This window comes from Tiliqua scincoides, chromosome 3 (genome assembly GCF_035046505.1).
Source record: "Tiliqua scincoides isolate rTilSci1 chromosome 3, rTilSci1.hap2, whole genome shotgun sequence".
NCBI classification, from domain to species: domain Eukaryota; kingdom Metazoa; phylum Chordata; class Lepidosauria; order Squamata; family Scincidae; genus Tiliqua; species Tiliqua scincoides.
Window position 1 is genome coordinate 58,724,824 of NC_089823.1, and position 18,116 is coordinate 58,742,939.

Consider the following 18,116-nt stretch of genomic DNA (forward strand, 5'->3'; position numbering starts at 1 on the left):
CAACCCTGACACTACAACTGCTTGCTTGTGGCAGAGATGCTGGGGGAAGATGTGACCTGTAGCTGCTCCAATCCTTTGCTCACTCACTCTCAACAAACAAGAAGATTAGAGTGCGGGGTGAAGTGACTGGGCAGGTGGTAGACCGGGGAGGCTATGGGAGGGTGTGGAGTATGGAGCTGCCCCCCCAGTCCACCACTCAAAGCAACCATTTCAGCAGGTACCATGTGTGGGCCAGCCCTGCAAGACATAATACAATCCCCCTCCCAAAAAAACCCCACCTTTTTTCAATTGCCAAGGATGTTTGAATGAATTTATGATATATTTGGAGTGCTGAATCCAAAAATGGCATTGGTTTTGCCCAGTTGGCTCTAGTTTGGGGGGTATGGCACAGCCACCTTATATGTTGATTCAAGCAGCTTCCTCATGGAAATAAGGTGGCTATGTCGTATCCCCAAATCTAGAGCCAATTGAGCAAAACCAATGCCATTTTTTTGATTCAGCACTCCAAATATATCATTCAGACCCAAGAATAGGTCTAACATTTAAGACAGCAAAATATGTGTAGGCCTGTGTAATCTTTAAGCATCCAGTTCCTTCTAGTCTTAAAACACACCATATTCGTTTTCCTTTTTATTTTAATATAACACAATTTACAGTTGCATGTGTAAAGAACTTCTTAGATGTGTTCTCTTGGTGGCAGTATTGGAAAGCAGATTCATTGCAAACATTCTTTCCCTCTGCTTTGTGCTCATCCCACAGTATCAATTCACCTGATGTAAGTGTTACAAAAAAAGAGAGAGCTTTTCCTTTGCTTCTCCTGTATCCCTGAGTTGAAAAGAGCGCAGGCCAGGATGATCTTTTGTTGACTTAACATCAAAGGAAAATGAAAAGGTATGTACCATAGATACTCACCTATAGTAGTAAAATGTTTGCCAAGTAATCAAGCTCCAATTCTCACTTTGCCTTATCTCCAGGTCAATCAGAGGGCAGAGCCTTTCAACTCTAAACAGTTTCGTTTCTCAAGCACGGGGGTGCCCAAACCCCAGCCCTGGGGCCACATGTGGCCCTCAAGGCTTCTCAATGCGGCCCTCGGGGAGCCCCCAGTCTCCAGTGAGCCTCTGGCCCTCCAGAGATTTGTTGCAACCCGCACTGGCCTGACACAACTGCTCTCAGCGTGAAGGCAACTGTTTGACCTCTTTGTGTGAGCTGTGGGATGAGGGCTTCTTCCACTGCTTGTTGTTTCATGTCTGTGATGCAGTAGTGGCAGCAAAGGAAAGGCCAGCCTTGCTTTGTGCAAGGCCTTTTATAGGCCTTGAGCTATTGCAAGACCTTCATTCATTCATATATGTTCATCTTTAATATATTCATTCATTATTATTATTATTATTAACGGTATTTATATACCGCTTTTCAACTAAAAGTTCACAAAGCGGTTTACAGAGAAAAATCAAACAACTAATGGCTCCCTGTCCCAAAAGGGCTCACAATCTAAAAAGATGCAAAAAGAACACCAGCAGACAGCCACTAGAAAAGACACTGCTGGGGTGAGGTGGGACAGTTACTCTCCCCCTGCTAAAAAGAGGAGCACCCACTTGAAAAAGTGCCTCTTACCCAATTAGCAGGGGTTTTTATATTCATTCATGTAAACTTACGTAAATTTATTCAAATTTTAAATGTAAATTAATTCTTTCTTTCCCCGGCCCCCGAAACAGAGAGATGATGTGACCCTCCTGCCAAAAACTTTGGACACCCCTCCTCAAGTGGCAGACAGGCAGGTGCCAAGTTCCTCAAGCAGCAGGCAGGCACAGCTCCTTAGAAGCAATTTGTTAACCTTTTATTCTCCTTCCTTCTGCTGCAACCTGGTTCTGCTTTGCAAATGCTTGCGAAGCAGGTCTGTTTTTTGAAACACCAGGATGGGAATCCTCCTTTCCATTTGAAGCAGGCTACAATTCAATACACCCTTACTTAAGAATAACACCCATGGAAAGCAGTAGGTCTACTTCTGAGCAAAAAGGGTTGCAAATATATGCAGCTGCATCTCTCTGCTGTGAATTGAATTGCACACTCCCAGTTATGTGTTATGGGTTGTATGTTGTACGCAGAGCTTCTGGCTTAACACACCAGACACCTTAAAGGTGGATTTGATTCATGGATCTCCTGCAGTGGTTGCCAACCTTTTTCACTTGCATATCCCTTGGCAGCCCCTTTCCATAAATTTTACCCTTCATATTAGCAAAATGTTTGTAATTAATAATACAAGCCCTCATCTCCTCTCTATGAAAGCCCAGACTTCATGTATTTATCACAGTGTTTTCTCTTTTTATCTGTTTGAAGAACAGAAGACTCTGCCTTTGCACTGTTTTGCACCAGAAGTGTGCTGAGAAATTCTGGGTGATTGATCACTTTCCATATTATGTTTCAGCTTTTTTACTGTGCTGGTTTTCAGTCACTGGTGCATACATGAATTGATGACCAAAAACTTGCTATTGGTTGGGCTTTCACAGCCAACTAGCTACCTCCCTTCATGCCCTGCTGGTCCTTGCAAGGCACTCCTGTCTTGCAAGGCATTCTGGATCATGACCTGCCTTTTTCTACCATTATTCCATTCTTTTTCAAGTACCCCTAAAGGTCCTGTCCCTGGGAGTACATGAATACCAGGTTGGCAACCACTGTTTTACTGGTATGTTGTTTACAATGCACTTACTCTGATAGTGTTTACAAAAAGGTGATGAAGACCAGAATTTAAAAAGAATAAAAATTTATCTTATAATCTTTTACTATGTTTTTAATAAATTAGAGACTACAGTTCTTAGGTAACAATTAGTGGTGGGTTATTTTTCAGAATCTGGCCTCAAGTAAAATCAGGCAAAACTATAGTCAGACACCCCCCTTAGTTTAACCCCTGACTTATCCGAGGGTCATAGAAAATTCCATGATTGTTGGATTAAAACCTGCCCTTGACTTATCTGTGGGATCGACTTATAGACGGGCATCTTCGGTGACTCATATCTTTCAGAACAATGGCCTGAGAGCTGAAATGCCACTGCTCTTCACATAGCTTTTAGATTCCCATTTCTGGGAGGATGATATTCTGAAAACTAAAGACTCAGAGCCCAATCCTATACATTGCCCCCTGCTGATGCAGCTGCACCTTACAGGCTACCTCTGCATACTGCAGGATGGAGGTTTCCTCCAGGTAAGGTATCTGCATGGACCTGTGTTAGCTAATTTGCTGGCACAGGTCCACATTGACCTATGTCATGGGATTGGGTCCAGGAAGAGGGCTTGGGATCAACTGCCATTGCCAAACCTGCCCCATTCCTGGATCCAATCTGCCTATCCCTGCCCCATCACCTCCCTGTTCTGCCCTCCCCAACCCCCTTCTGCCCTTCCCCCATCCCATCTCTCCTGCCAACCTACCCACCTTGGCAAATCCAGAGGGATCCACAAGCATGCACCAGAAGGCGCTAGCCTTCCTGCCCTTGCTGTGACACCTCCGTGTGCTGCTGGAGTGATTGTCACAACTGCCATAATGCAATCAGCGCTGGTGGATTGCTCATTCTGCCCACAGCCCAATGCAGCCCAGTGCAGCCCAATAGGACTGGGCCAAATTTATGATAAGAGTAGGTCGTTCTAGGGGCTCCACCTGCCCACCCTTTGGTTTGACATGAGGTTCACTGAATGCCAAAGCAAAACATTTCATCTTAAATTCTTTCAACCACGTGATTGAATAAATGATAGTGTCAGCAATAATTACTTCACACACACATGCACGCACACCCCCTTTTTAAAAAATAGAGCCTTTTTCTGCATTTTACCTTAAGAATGCTGGAATTTTGAAAACCCTGTCTTGAAAAAGAGTCAAACAGGCTGGGAAAGAGGAGGAAAAAAAATAAAATGTTGATTTAAATCTTCGACAGTGCTATACAGCTTGTATCTGTCAATATTAAGATCAATTGCTAGATGGTGTTTGTCGTTCCCCCTTCCCATAATTTTTTGTACACTGCACTGTGCACTCTGATAATGTTAGGATTCCATTGCACCCCAGTTGCGTTGAATTAGAAACTGAAATTGACCAGTACCTACTGAGCAATACCCGTTTCATATGTAACAAAAAAATCACTGTCAGGGACCTCATTTGTTTTAGCTCATTTTTTGTTTTCTTCAAGTGATGTAAAAGGGAAAAACTTAATTAAGGGTTTGTTTTATTTTCCTTAGCAACTGTTGGTGTCATTCATGCTTAAGGCAGGTCACCCAAGGTTTTTTTTTGTTTTTTAAATATTCCTTTCTTTGTGGTATATTGGACCACCCAGCAGAATTTGTAAACAAGTCATAAAAGGGTCTTAACCAGTGCTGTAGCTAATGTAGCCCAGTGCAGAGCTCAAAATGATGCCCCAGAAGTTATGCTACAATCGGAAGTGATGTCATACTTGGGCTTTTAAAAAAGTGTAAATTGGGGGGATACCTGCCTCCTCCCCCCAGCGGTTCACCACCCACTTGATCTGCCACCTCCCCCTAGCCAGTGGCATAGCTAAGGCATCTATCTGCTAACTGGAATCAAAGATTTTGTAGCCCCCCCAAGACAAAATCAAATATAATTAAGTAAATAAATAAAAAGTGCACCCCCCCCCTTATTGGTTAGAGGCACTGTGCTGGGGTGAAGAGGGAAGGTTGTTCTCTCCTTTCTAAATATAAGAGGAGCACCACTTGGAAAAGTGCCTTTTAACAATTAGCAGAAGTAGCTGTATTATGATACATGGAATTGAGAGATGACTCATATTAACACCTTATTGGTTCCATGCTGTATCATAATTATATCTCATTGGCTCTCAGCACCATCAATCTCATAGGCCAATTTTGAGTTAAAGAAATCCACTTTTTGTTCCTTAAGACAGTTGTGTTTTTGTTTTCTGGCTAATTGGCCATAACTTTTGATAGAATACAGATATTCTAATGTGGTTTGTTTCATGGCATTCTGCATTAAATTACCTTTCCAATTATATATAACATGATGGGATTATTCATACATACCAAGATTTTCACGATTTTGGCCACTAGTGTCAAGCTCAGCTGGTTGCCCCCCTAAAGCTTGTTGCCCAGTGCAGCTGCTAGCCCCTGCACCCCCTTAGCTATGCCACTAGTCTTAACCTTGCACCTTTTGCAAGACCTTATATTTGTAACAAACACTCCTTTATGCCTTGCCAGTTTTCAGAAGGCAGTTTCCAAAGACTGAGAAGTCTCCTGTCACTAGAGCAGTACAGACTAACCAATACACAAACCTTCCAGTCTTCTGGCTTAAAATGTAATACAATGTGAAGGCAAGTAAGAATCTATTGGCTTTTCTGCTTTCCCCTTCCATCCCCTGCACTTCATGCATGTATAGTCACCGGAATTGTGAATGGAACCCAAGTTGAGAGGATTGTACAACTTCTAGTTGCAGTTTGGGAAGAACATGTTTGACTGCTTCCCTACATTTAAAAAATCAAAACAAAAACTTTCCTATACCTAAGTTTTTGGGGTGAATTTTTTTTGTTTCTTTGCTTGTTTGTTTTTAACAATAAATGCAAAACACAATTAATCAGGGTGACCAGATGTTATAACTGTAAAGGAGGACCAAGTGCCCCAAAATGTAGGATATCAAAGAAAAAGGAAGGAAATGACAAAATAAAAACTAAAAACACTCGTACATTGATTTCATGTGGTTAAACACTATATTACTTATTATTAAATTTAAACTGTATTACATATAATGTATTACATATAATTTATTAATTCCAAGAAGGCCATGCACTGCCTGCAGGGGCCCATGCACAGGAAAAAGGAGGACATTGAAGTTCTTTTCCAGGACATGATGCTAAAAAAGAGGACATGTCCTGGAAAAAGAGGATGTCTGATCACCCTGCGATTAACCATTAAGAAGAGGAGATAGCTTATAAATACCACTTCCATTTACTATAAAAATTTTAAGTAGCTGAACATAATCTTTGAATTTGTTATTTCAGAACATAGGAAAGAAATGTCCAATGAGCAGCAGGTTTATTTGTCTGTCCATCATGACTCTTAAAATAAGTGGGTTTTGAAGCTGTAGCAATATCACTGCTCATGCCATTCTGAAATTGTTGGTGCTCGAGACATTGTCCCACTTGAAGCACACTGACGCATTTGAGCTGCTGTCAACAAATTCACAGTTACCTCCAAATTCTTTTTGAGCGCTCCATCTCGGTAGACAGAAAATTAACACATCAGGGAGAATATTCTGGGCCAGCCGTCAGCCTGCTGTACTAGTTTTCTGTGTTCTGGGAGTTATTAATGTTGGGGAGCATTAAAGTGGGCGTGGTTGGGGAGCTTCTGAAATGGTTCGTCTATTCTACTAATTCTGCTCTATCTGCTATGTCAACCAGATTTGAGTTGTCCAACTAAAAATGTGGTTTTTGAAGACTTATGTCAAAAATAATGCAGCCGAACATTCTTTAAAACAGAGCAGTGAGGACTGAATGAAAATGTTAACCCTAAAACAAATGCTTAATGCTCAACTGGCCAGGCACTGAGGGCATTCAGCACAAGGGACATGATTGATGTCTTTTGTAATCGTCTAGCTGTATTATTAATAGCACTGGTGGACCGATGCTCTTTCATCTCTGTAGTCTTGAAAAAACAATTTGTCTTCATGTGAAGTAATCTCCCACATCCCCACTTATTAGGAGATGCACAGTGTTTTCCTCCATCTCCTTGGAACACTGTCACCCATGTGTCAAGAGTATTTTTAACGTTTATTTTTATAGGCTGACTAACACCCTTAGACACCATTTTAACTGCGGTGAGGTCATACACTACCAAAATGCTACTCATGCTATGAGACTCTAATGAGGTGAGAGTAGTACAGTTAAAAAATAGAAGGGGACAGGTGTTTTATCAGGCAAATGATCTTGGGCTTTTATTTACAAATGCAAAGCACTGACTCTTTCAGGCAAAACAAATAAATGAACAAAATTGCAAGCTTGTCTAAATCCTAGTATCCATAAGTTGTCATGTTCCTAATTCAGAAGATGATAACTTGTGAAGGTTTGATGACTAAAACATGATACGTTGTATGTCATCCCTGGAGACTAGCTTACATTTCATAATATGATACCTGATTAAAAGAATTTTGCCTGGGTCCCAAACATCACATGACTGCCGCACTTTGGCAGGATACAGGCCACAAGCACCACTGCCTTTTTTCCTGCAGGAAAAACAAGAGGGATTATCAACATTCTCGCCTTCTCAGATAGACTACTGTACCGTCTGCTAGCAAGTGCATACGTACTTGTTTTGAAAAATCCGGAGGTGACTCTCTTGGACATATTGATTTCAGGACAACACACACGACTAAGAATGACAGGAATCTGAAGGAATTGTTTTTTTCAACACACCCAGCGACAATTAACTACATATACTGCTAAGCTGCATGAAGCTCTCTCACCTTGGTGTTGTTTGTTGTTGTTGTTTTAATGCAGCCATGAAGGCTGCATACTAAAGCCAAAGATCTGCTTATGCTTATGTAGCTTTTTCACTTTTCCCTCTTCCCACTTTTCCCAACCATGCCTCCCATGGAGTAAAAGATACATTTACACCAAGGTTCCCAAAAAACCACCCACAGGCCACATCCTGCCCACCAACATATTTTTGACCAGCCCACTGAACCCAGTGACATTTTAATTATGTGAACCCTACCCCTACTCATCACCATGAGCCTTTTTCCTTCTGATGGATGAACTGATTGCTGGGCTGGGTCACTCTTGCCAAGACTCAGCTGAGAGAGAGAGAGAGAGAGGAGATCCTGCATTTGCAAACACTGGAAATATGCAAACATTTTTGTTTGTGAAAATGCTTGAAGTTATGTGTAAATATGGCCAGAAGTGTGAGGGGCCCTGATCTACGCATAGTTTGTGAATCAGAAGACATTTTCAGCAGACAAAGTATTTGCATGGACAGGTTAAAAAGGCTCTTCCTTACCACCACTGCCCTCCCAACACAGGTCTTCCTCTTGATTTTGTAGCCTCTGTGGCTACATTTTGTTTAAAATAAAACTAGGTGGAAAAACTACATGTGACTCAGAACCCACTCCTATTGTTTCCCACTCCTAAATGGCTACCACTGCATCCAGTGGTGTGGAGGGCAGTTCAAGACATCTCCTTTGGTTAACAGTTGTTCCAGGGGTAAGCCTCTATGGTATGGGGGGGGGGTCTACTTGGACCTGTGCTAGCTAAATGGCTGGTGCAGGCCCCGTGAATCCACACCATGGGATCAGATCCAGGAAGGTTAGGATTTGTTGACTGCCACTGCCACCAAACTCATCCTTTACTGCACCCTACCCTCCCATCCCCCACCCCCATTCAGCCCTTCTCTATCCCCTCCCACCTCCCTCACCAACTTACCTCCATCATTGTCTTTGTGCTGCTCCTGAGTGCACATGAAAGCTCCAACCTTCTGCCTGGCACTCAAACAGAGCGCAGCTTGGCACTCTGATGGAGCATCTTTTTCAACAGGTGCTGACTGTTTTATGGCAGTCAGTACTAGTGGAAGAGGAGCACTACTAGCGGCCAGTGAGTATACGATTCAGTGTCCTATTCAGTGTCAGTCAGAATCATGTGCAAGTTGATTCACAGACACACACTTTCTTAGGGCTGCTCTACATGTTTCATTTTTGGGTGTATGTTTTCAGTGTATGCCTAAACTTGTTAAGTGTGAATGTGACTGTGGCAGTCCAGTGCAACCTCGCAGCCCACTGAGTGGGGATAACCACACTCAAAACCTTTGCTACTGAAAAGGGAGATGGGTATCCCCAGTTTTGGTGCTGTCTTCTCACCCCATCTAGGATATGCCCAAAGAACCACAGTGTGAAAGTCAGTGGCTAAGGGCGTGATTCAGGAAGGCAACTGACCAGGCAAATCTCCTGAGCACTCACACTTACCTTGGATTGTGCTGGTTCTGACTGCAGTCAGGGATGAGCTGAAAGAGCCCTTTGCCCTGGACAGAAAGATTGGCTTGTAAAAATAACAAGAGTTTCTTAGGTAAAAACAAAAAAGAAAAAATGGTAATGGTTAAAACAGACAAAAACGGACAGTTGCAAATTAAGTAAACACCAGATCTTCAAGCTCTGGTGTTTGCAAATCAAACACCAGGTCTTCGGGCTAGAAGCAAACTGAAAATAGTGAAGCCGGAATGCACTGATTTAGACAATTGCCCCTGCCTAGAGTAACCCTAACTTGTTGTTTCCTTTGTTCAGGACTGAACGATTGCACTCCGATTCAAACCAGACAACCAAAACCAAACAACCTCAAGGGCCACCCCCTGCTAATTGGATAATTTTGTGTTTCCTGGTTTCCCCCCCATATTGTATGTATTTTGCTTATTAAACCTATTAACAATCAGAAATACTCTTCCCTTTTCATAGATAGAAAGATCACTGGCCTGACCTAGTCACGCCTCCTGACCTAGTCACCTAGTGACTCTGCTCTTGTGTTGACTGTCACCCACACCATAAATACAGCAGTATTTCCCAATGACTATTCATTGTGTAAAGTCCTGGAACTTACATTTAAATCTGTTTCAAGTCCTCTAGTTATGTGTTGTCTCTGTGCCCAGGTGGAGGTCAGCTTTTGAGAAGTGCACCGTGTGTGCCCTTGCTGCAACGGAGTTTGTATTTGACAAAGCAATAACTGGCATTTCTGGTTTTTTCTCCTGGGAATGGTTTGCTCAAAAGATGGTCTAGAGCAGTGTGTTCTCCTGGACATAAATAACTGGAAAGTTCTATATGCAAAAGAACAAGATGGCCTCTCTCAAAGCATGGGAGAATAATCAATCTTGATCTTTTCAGTCACTGGGTACAAAGCATAGAGGAGAAGAATTATTTAATTTCTATTGAAGTGGTTGTGCAAATAGAAGGGAAAAAACTTACTTTATTTTTCAGATTTTTATTCCTCCCTTCCTCCACTGAGCTCAGTGTGGTGTACATGGTAGCTTTCCTTTTTGTTCTCAGAGCAATCCTATGAGGTAGGTTACGCTGAGAGATAATGACTGACCCAAGGTCACCCAGAAAGCTTTGTGGCTGAGAAGGGATTTGAACCTGTATCTTCTAGGTCTAAATCCAACACTATACTATCCTGGCTCTCACTATAAATATATAGTGTATAGCATTTTGTGATGAAAAAGGAGTACACCGTTTTCTCTCGGTTTTTGTATGACAATATTAGCTTACAGGTCTTGGAGTGCTGGTGGGAAACTGCTGAGTTTGTGTCATCAGGTCTGAGGAGGGGAGGCAAAATCTCCAAGGCTGGAGCTTCCACGGGACCTGGGCCATGGCAGCACAAATTATACAATACAAAACAAATTTCAGACATTTAGGACAGGGGTGTGTAGTCAGGCATTTTGCCCAGGCATCTTGCCCCAATGTCAGGTCTCAGCAGCTCTGTGTGTCATATCCTTGCCTACTCAACAAAATTGTTTTGCATTTCTAATCTGGCCAGTGAAAGAAAAAAGGGGTTTTATAGGTAGCAAGAAGTGTTCTCAAAAAGCTACAAGTTCTCAAAAAGCTTGTGGGCGTGGGTGGGGGGGGGAAGTTATGCTACTTCAAGATTAGTATTTTCTACCTGAGTTGCCATGTGCTTTTTGCTCCTTATCTATTCCTAAATACAGTAAATACACATTACAAAATTACCATGGCAGGTGTCCTAATCCTATTGTGTGACTTCTTCCACATGGGCTCTTTCCCTTCCCCACCTCTACACATAGCTTCCTGTGACTCTTGAATATGCCGGAGGGTCGCAGGGCATTCTTATGTTAAACCATTTATACTGATTTTAAAGGCTTTTTTCAGAAAGCTGTTTTCAAAAGCCAATAGAGCTTAACCTTGATGCCAGCATTAACATAAACAGAAAAATTCAAACCAATGCTGAAAATAAATCTACAATCAAATGAAAGTAAAGCTGGTGACTGACGGATGATTAACAAAGTACAGCCCAGGAAGCATGCTGAACAGCAAAATTAAATCTCAAACTCCTGAAGGGGTATTAACGGATCTATTAACAGAAATTTGATTTTGCAATTTTCAGCTTGTGCTTCTGAACTATCAAGGAAAAAAAAAATAGGAGCATTGAAATGTAAATATTTGAGTGCTGGTATTTGAAACTAGGTTTTTTTTAAATCATGGTACAGTAGTCCCCTCAGTACAACACAAAGAGGAACTTTACAGTAAGTCAGCTTCCCCCTTACTTCTCTTCCATAAATATGGCTCGAGAAAAATATATTTGTAAGGTCTTAGTAAACAGTGCATCCAAGAACAGTCCATTGTCTCTTGTAATTCTTCAGGTCTTTCATCTCATTTATTGGACAGTATCATTTTACTAAGTCTGGTCGAAGGCAGCAAACAATCAACCTAGAGCCGTTAGTCCTGATAGCTGTGACTATCATTTGATAGCTTGCCTGCAGCCAGTTCAAGTTGGCAATGTCACCCCAAGCTGATTGGATCTGCAGACATTTTTGCTGACTGGAGTCAGGCTATCTTTTCCCGTTTGCTGGAAGAGACACAGACACTGCTTGGGTCATGCTGAAAACATTCCAGTCCTGTGAAGCAAGTCTGTTTGTATTTTAGGTTTGCCAGGACTAATGAATTAAAAAATCTTGGACTCTTGACAGTTTACTGCTTTAATAATGCCTCTGATGGACGGATCTTTTTGCCACGCGAAGCATGACAAACCTGTGATTCCCCCAATTGTTGGAAAGGCAAAGAAGGGATGGTGGAATTGTGAAGGGAAACAGAAAAGGGTGGTCCTGGGGGATTGAAAAGCCTATGGGAAGTGCAGGTAGCAGCCTGTTGCCCTGACAGCTGTTTCGACTTCTCAGACCTTGTCAGTTTGGTGCTATGTAGCAGGTGCAGCCTTTTCTTTTATTGAAGCTTTACTCCATAAAGGCAGTGGCAAGCCAAGGCAGAGGCTGGCCCTGGATTATACAAGTGTAGACACGACTAAGTGAGGTAAGGCAACAGGTGTGAAAACTGAACTAACTGATTGAGCTGTGATCACACTTAAATTGAGTTCTGCTGCTGATTTTTTGTAAGGAAACATCACCCCGTTTCATTGGCAATCTGGCACAGAGGGACGGTTTTTCTAGGGAATCTTTGGAAGATAGCTGATCCAGTGGAAAGCTCTTTAGCTTTACTGTGCAGGGTGGACAAAGGGGAACTATTTAGTGTATTTTGTTCGGTGATATTATTTATATAAGGAATAGTGTGCATGAAATGTCTTATGTGATGTCGTTTTGCTTGCTTAACTTCACAAGAAAGAATCTTCGGGGATTCTGTAGACAGATGGTGGAGAATTAGAGAAAGCAAAATATATGGCTTGTAGATGGGACACCTGTAAAATTGGCTGCCTTCACAAACAGTTTTAAAACAATTTTGAGGGAACCCTTGTAGGAACAGGGGAAGATAAAGATGGTTTTGATTTTGTTCTTTTAGGTTCTGTTAAAGGCATGCAATTTTTTAATCCAAAATCTTTCTATAGCTTTTCCAAGAAAATATTTCATTTGATAACTTTATTACTTCTTTGATGCATTATATATTATGTGGCATATGCTATTCCAATAATAAATTCATGGGACTTGGGCTATTAAGTGATACTGATGCTGGATCTTCTTTTCTCGGTGCAGTGTTTCTATCTTTCATGCTTTCTCTCCCTTTTTAATATAGGCTAGTGACACTTTTGGAATAAATTATAATTCAGTTTGCATGAATGCAATTTTTCTTGCAATGAAGGCAAAGTGAAGCAATGTACTTTCTCACCCATGCTCTGTTATCACCCATGTTATGTTTCTCACCCATACTATGTGTGTTTTATTTCAAAATGATGCATACAAATGCTTAATCTCCAAGTCTCATTATTAAGCTATAGAACTTGGATTTAAGCAGATTGATTTGCACTGACTCAAATACAATGGAATTCTCTTGAACACTTACGTATGTAAGACTAACAAAGTAGTGGATTCAGCAACTGCAGAAGATTTTGGCAATCTCTCATTAGCGTTAACACCATTTGAACCTGCATTTGTCCAGCTAGTATTAAAGGATTTAGGTATTACTATGATAATCTTAGTATCTTTCAATATTTGAAAGAAAAGGGACATTGACTGCTTTCTTGTTGCAGGCTCCTTTCCATACAAACATTTTATTACCCTTGCATTAGTAGAAAAGGAAAATTAAGCTTGGTGTAAATGGGGTATTATGTGTAGCAGATTATGTTTTCCAAAGTTTAAATTGGTCACTTTGAGGTTGATGACACACAAGTCTGCCTGAGCCTGCACGCTCCGCTTTCTGTGTGTCATCTTGAAATGAATGACAACACTCCCTGGCTTAAGCACATGTTTAAATGCTTTTCACAAGCAGGATAGCATGTCACAGGATACAGCTGTTAAATAAATGCTGAGAGACAGTACAAGGAACGTTGAAAAACAGATGACCAAATTCATGCCTGGTACTCTGACACAAGCTATTAAAGAATGATGTCAGTGATAAAGCTCCATGATCTCCACTTCTACCCTGCTGTTTTCTCCTTTGGGGACTCAAGATAGCTCACAACAGGATGAAAACAAGTTGATACAAAATCTCATTAAATGCAGCAGCAACAGCATTTGAAGGAAATCCAAGGTCATAAGCAAATAACATAACTCTGTGTGTGTGTGCGTGTGTGTGCGTGTGTGTGTAAAACTCTTAGTACCGCATCTGGTACTGGGGAAGAGACGGAGTTTTGAACTCTTAATAGAGTGTATTTTAAAATTCATGCTATAAAAAACAAACAGAAACCCTACTGATGCAGCTGTGCTACTGGAGTGTGCATTGCATCCTGCTGTGGGGGCAGTTTCCGAGGTCTCCTCTAGGAAGGAAACATTTGTTCCCTTGCCGGGGGTTAACCTGTGCTTCCCAAATGGGTCTATTTGAACCTGCATCAGTGATTTTGCTGGCATAAGTTTTGCTGGACCCGGGTAGTCTGATCAAGGCTGGGAAGGGGGGTCAGAATATTGGTGGCAGCACTGCTGCTGATACAGCCCCTTCCACAGCCTTGATCTGCCCCCATCTCAGTCTCCTCCCCATTCCTTCCTTGTCCTGATCCTCTTATCCCCAATCTCCTGCCTGCCCTACATTCTGACTTATTGGCACCAGGGCTTGTTGGAAGGCTGCTTGCAATAGCACCCCAGCTGCGCTAAATGGCATGTTGTAAAGCATGCGTAAAGCCATAAAGCACACTGTGCCATGGAACATGAATTATGGCTGCACAGTGTGCCCATAAGACTAGGCTGCAAGGCAATCTACAGGGCATCTCAAAAAAATGTACTCACACTTTATACAGTCAAATTTATTACACTGCAATTTGTAACTATACCATAATACTGTAATTCAGACATATACCGCATATGGTGTACAAAGAAGCAGTGTTTGACCCAGTTATTAATTTAATTAATTAATTGACTAGGTTGTGCTCCCCCTTGGTGTCTATACACCATTCACCTCTTAGAATGAAGGATCTGCAGACATCCACCAGCATGTGCACTGGGAAAGTTCCATAAGTCTCTTCATTTGCTTCCTGTAGATGTTTGAGTGCAGCAGACTTTCTACAATGAAGTTATGTAGAATTTTAGCTCATTAAAATGTGTGTACATTTTTAGAGAAACTCTGTATTTATTTATTCAGGGTGCTATAACATTTGCTCCTATATAGCATAGTATGTCTAGTAGTTGGGCAGCCCAGTCCTATCTTGTGCTGTATCCAGTGCAGGGTTGGGGCTGGCTGTGGCGCAATCCAGGGCAAGGGGAATCTATTCAATTTACCCTGGTTAACATAGCAATGGCCCAAATGGGGCTACTTGGATATGTATCACCTAAAGAGGTGGCGCAGTTCCGAGCAACCCAGCACTAGGCTGGACCGCCCAAGAGGGGGATAGGATCCAGCCTAAGTGCCAGTTCCTGGCTTCATCCCCCTCCCAGGCCGAGGGGCCTGCCCACCTGCCCCCCACCGTCCCCAAACCCCCATGCCAGCTGAGGTAGGTCAGCACAAAATTACCTAGTGCTGGTGCACCGGAGGCCTTATGGCACTTTTGCAACACCTCTGGACTGGTGCAAGGAACTTGCACCAGTCCAACCAGGCCTTAGGATTGTCCCCTAAATCAGTGGTTTTCATACTCTCAGGGAGAGTTTGAATCACAGTAAGTTCTTGTGGGGGTGGGAGGGGGGAGGCAGTGACAGTGGCCCAGCAAATGGTTCAGGGAGCACACAAGGCAACAAGACACAACCTGCATCCTGGTGCCCTCCCATGCATCTGGCACTCTGAGGTAGCCTACCTCTAAAACCAGGGGCTTGCACATACCTATCATTACTTGTAACCCGTGATGGACTTTTTCTCCAGAAATTTGTCCAATCCCTTCTTAAAGGCACCAGGCAGGATATCATCACCACTTCCTGTGGCAAGGAGTTCCACATACTAATTACGTGCTGGGTAAAGAAATATTTTCTTTTGTCTGTCCTAACTCTCTCAACACTCAATTTTAGTGGATGTCTCCTGGTTCTGGTGTTATGTGAAAGGGAAAAGAGCATCTCTCTATCCACGCTATCCACTCATTTTGTATGTCTCAATCATGTCCCCTTTCAGGCACCTCTTTTCTAGACTGAAGAGCCCCAAACACTGTAGCCTTTCCTCATAAGGAAGGTGCCCCAGCCCAGTAATCATTTTGGTCACTCTCTTCTGCACCTTTTCCATTTCCACTATACAGTATTCTTTTTGAGATGTGGTGACCAGAACTGGATGCAATACCATCCATTTATACAATGCATTATAATATTAGCCATCTTATTCTCAATACCTTTTCTAATGATCCCAAGCATGAAATTAACCTTCTTCACTGCCAACTGCACATTGGTTCGACACTTTCATCAAGCTGTTCTCCACTACCCCAAGATCCCTCTCCTGATCTGTCACAGACAGCTCAGAACCCATTAGCCTATATGTGAAGTTTTGATTTTTTGCCCCAATGTGCATGACTTTATCTCAGACACCCCACCGGAGCAGGTAGATTGTGGTGGGGGAGGTTTGGGGGAAGGACCAGGGTAGTTTGGGTTGGAGAAAAAGTTGGGCAGAGGGCAGGAGGGTCTTGACAGCAGCTGCACACACTGAGATCCTATTCCCTTTTCCCCACCCCAAACCACCCCAAGTCTCCTTGGACTTATACCAGCTAAATAGCTGGGATAGGTCTGAGGATACCCACTGGAGACAACGTGGCCTACAGGGAGGCAAGTAATGAAAATTTTTACTTACTTTTCCTGGGTTATCTAGCTGCACCCCCACAGCATGCAGTGCATGCTCTATCAGTGGCGCTACATGCTATGGACTGCTATGAACTGGTACAGGATTGGACCCTTAATTGGAAGTGCATTTCCTTCATAATGAGAAAAACTTGAAAGACAGAGAATCGTGTCATAAACTTTAAGATATCTGAAGAATACTAAAATAGCAATGGCTTATCATGACCTGCAATAACATGAAACATTTCTAATTTGCAGCTGGAACATATAAACGCATAGGCTCAAGTGCCCACATGATCACCACAGCAAGGGTACCTGCTGATAAACCCATACGAATTGCCTTCAGTCTAAATGACTCCCCAGGTAAAACTCAACAATCAAAGATTCTTTGCTTTCATTGTTTGTTCTTGCCATGAGTCTGAAGAAAGTTTAACAGCATAGACTGTGTGTTTTCAGTGGGAGATATGGTAACTACAATGTTATTAGCAAAACAGATTTTGTAAAAAATTCCTCAGATTTCTTTTGCTACCAAAACAAAAAAAAACAACACCCATCCTTCACACAGTAAAAGTTCAAAGTTACAGAATGGCAAACGACTTTGTATAGAGAAAGGAAAATGAAACCCACCACAGACACAAAGTAAGAGGAAGAAGGTGGAAAATGCTATCCCCACCAATGTAAAGGAATCCCTTACGAAACAACTGGTCTGTAGCATTGTAGGTTTTCTGACACAAAAAGCACAACACTGATTGCCATTTATACTATTGATAATTGAGCATTTCATTGTGCAAAACCGAAGTCAGATTGTGTGACAGGGTTGTGTGACCCCATGTGTAACCTATAGATTGTGTGACCTATAGAGTTGCCTCTACAGATATTCGTCAGACTTTTCAGATTTGTGTATGATATTTGACATGATCTGAATGTTTTAAGTATTTGTTCCACTGACCAAGGATTCAAGCTTTTGTTTTTTAAATTTAACTTCAGGCCTTCAGACACTTGTACTTTTAAGAGTCTCACAAAAAGGCAAAAGTCCAACAGGTGCTGCCAGCTTTCTTCTGGGGCAGTGCTACTCTCAGATGGGAAACACCACATCTGGTGAAATTCAGTGACTTTATGGAGCTGATGTATACTGAGTCAGTCCATTGGACCATCTAGCCTAGTCTTATTGTTATCCTGATATCAGTATTATGCATGAGGGAGAACCTAAGTTCAGCCCCCAGTGTGTCCTGTAAAGCAGTTCTCAAATCACAAGGCTAGGAAAGGAGAGCCCAGGAGAGCCACAGCCAGTCAATGGAGATAAAGATGAGCTAGGGAGGGGAGACCGATGTTTGGATCATCCACAGAATCTTACCGGCCTGTGAAGCCTGAGCTCCAATCCAGCTCAGGCTTTGCTGTTTGGCAAGTCCCATTTATTCCATCCCACTCAATTTTCCATGAGATAATAACTGGATCAGTCAGAGTCTAGGCATGATGTGCGAGGTGCCTGTTTCCTTCCCATTTACCACATAGATAGCATCAGAAATGATGCAGGCGCTTTGTGCTAACGCTGAATTATGCCTACACTCAATGCATACAGTTCTTTGCCTTCCATCCAAAAGGGGGAACATTATATGGACGGGGCATTTATTCAGTGCTGTGAACTGGATGTCTGTGCTGAGAGAAGCTAGTTTAAGACATTGGGGTTGAGTTTTACTAGTACAGTAGCTCAGCTATGAATTACTTCCCTTACAGCACAATCCTAACTTGCACTGGAACAGGCAGGCCAGAGGGTGTACGCTGTATCCAGC

General features: G+C 42.3%; 1 protein-coding gene across 2 annotated transcripts in view; it reads left to right on the plus strand.

The window, feature by feature from the left end:
• Positions 1 to 18,116, plus strand: part of MAP3K7CL (MAP3K7 C-terminal like) — a 61,073-nt gene that overhangs the window by 18,052 nt on the left and 24,905 nt on the right. The window contains exons 1-2 of one of the 2 annotated variants that reach the window (XM_066621015.1): positions 11,942 to 12,013; positions 16,585 to 16,689. In XM_066621015.1, coding sequence (XP_066477112.1) covers positions 16,620 to 16,689 — 70 coding nt within the window. In that variant the 5' untranslated portion in view covers positions 11,942 to 12,013; positions 16,585 to 16,619. Of the gene's footprint in view, positions 1 to 11,941; positions 12,014 to 16,584; positions 16,690 to 18,116 lie in introns of those variants that run through there. The other variant, XM_066621016.1, reaches the window with a different exon arrangement.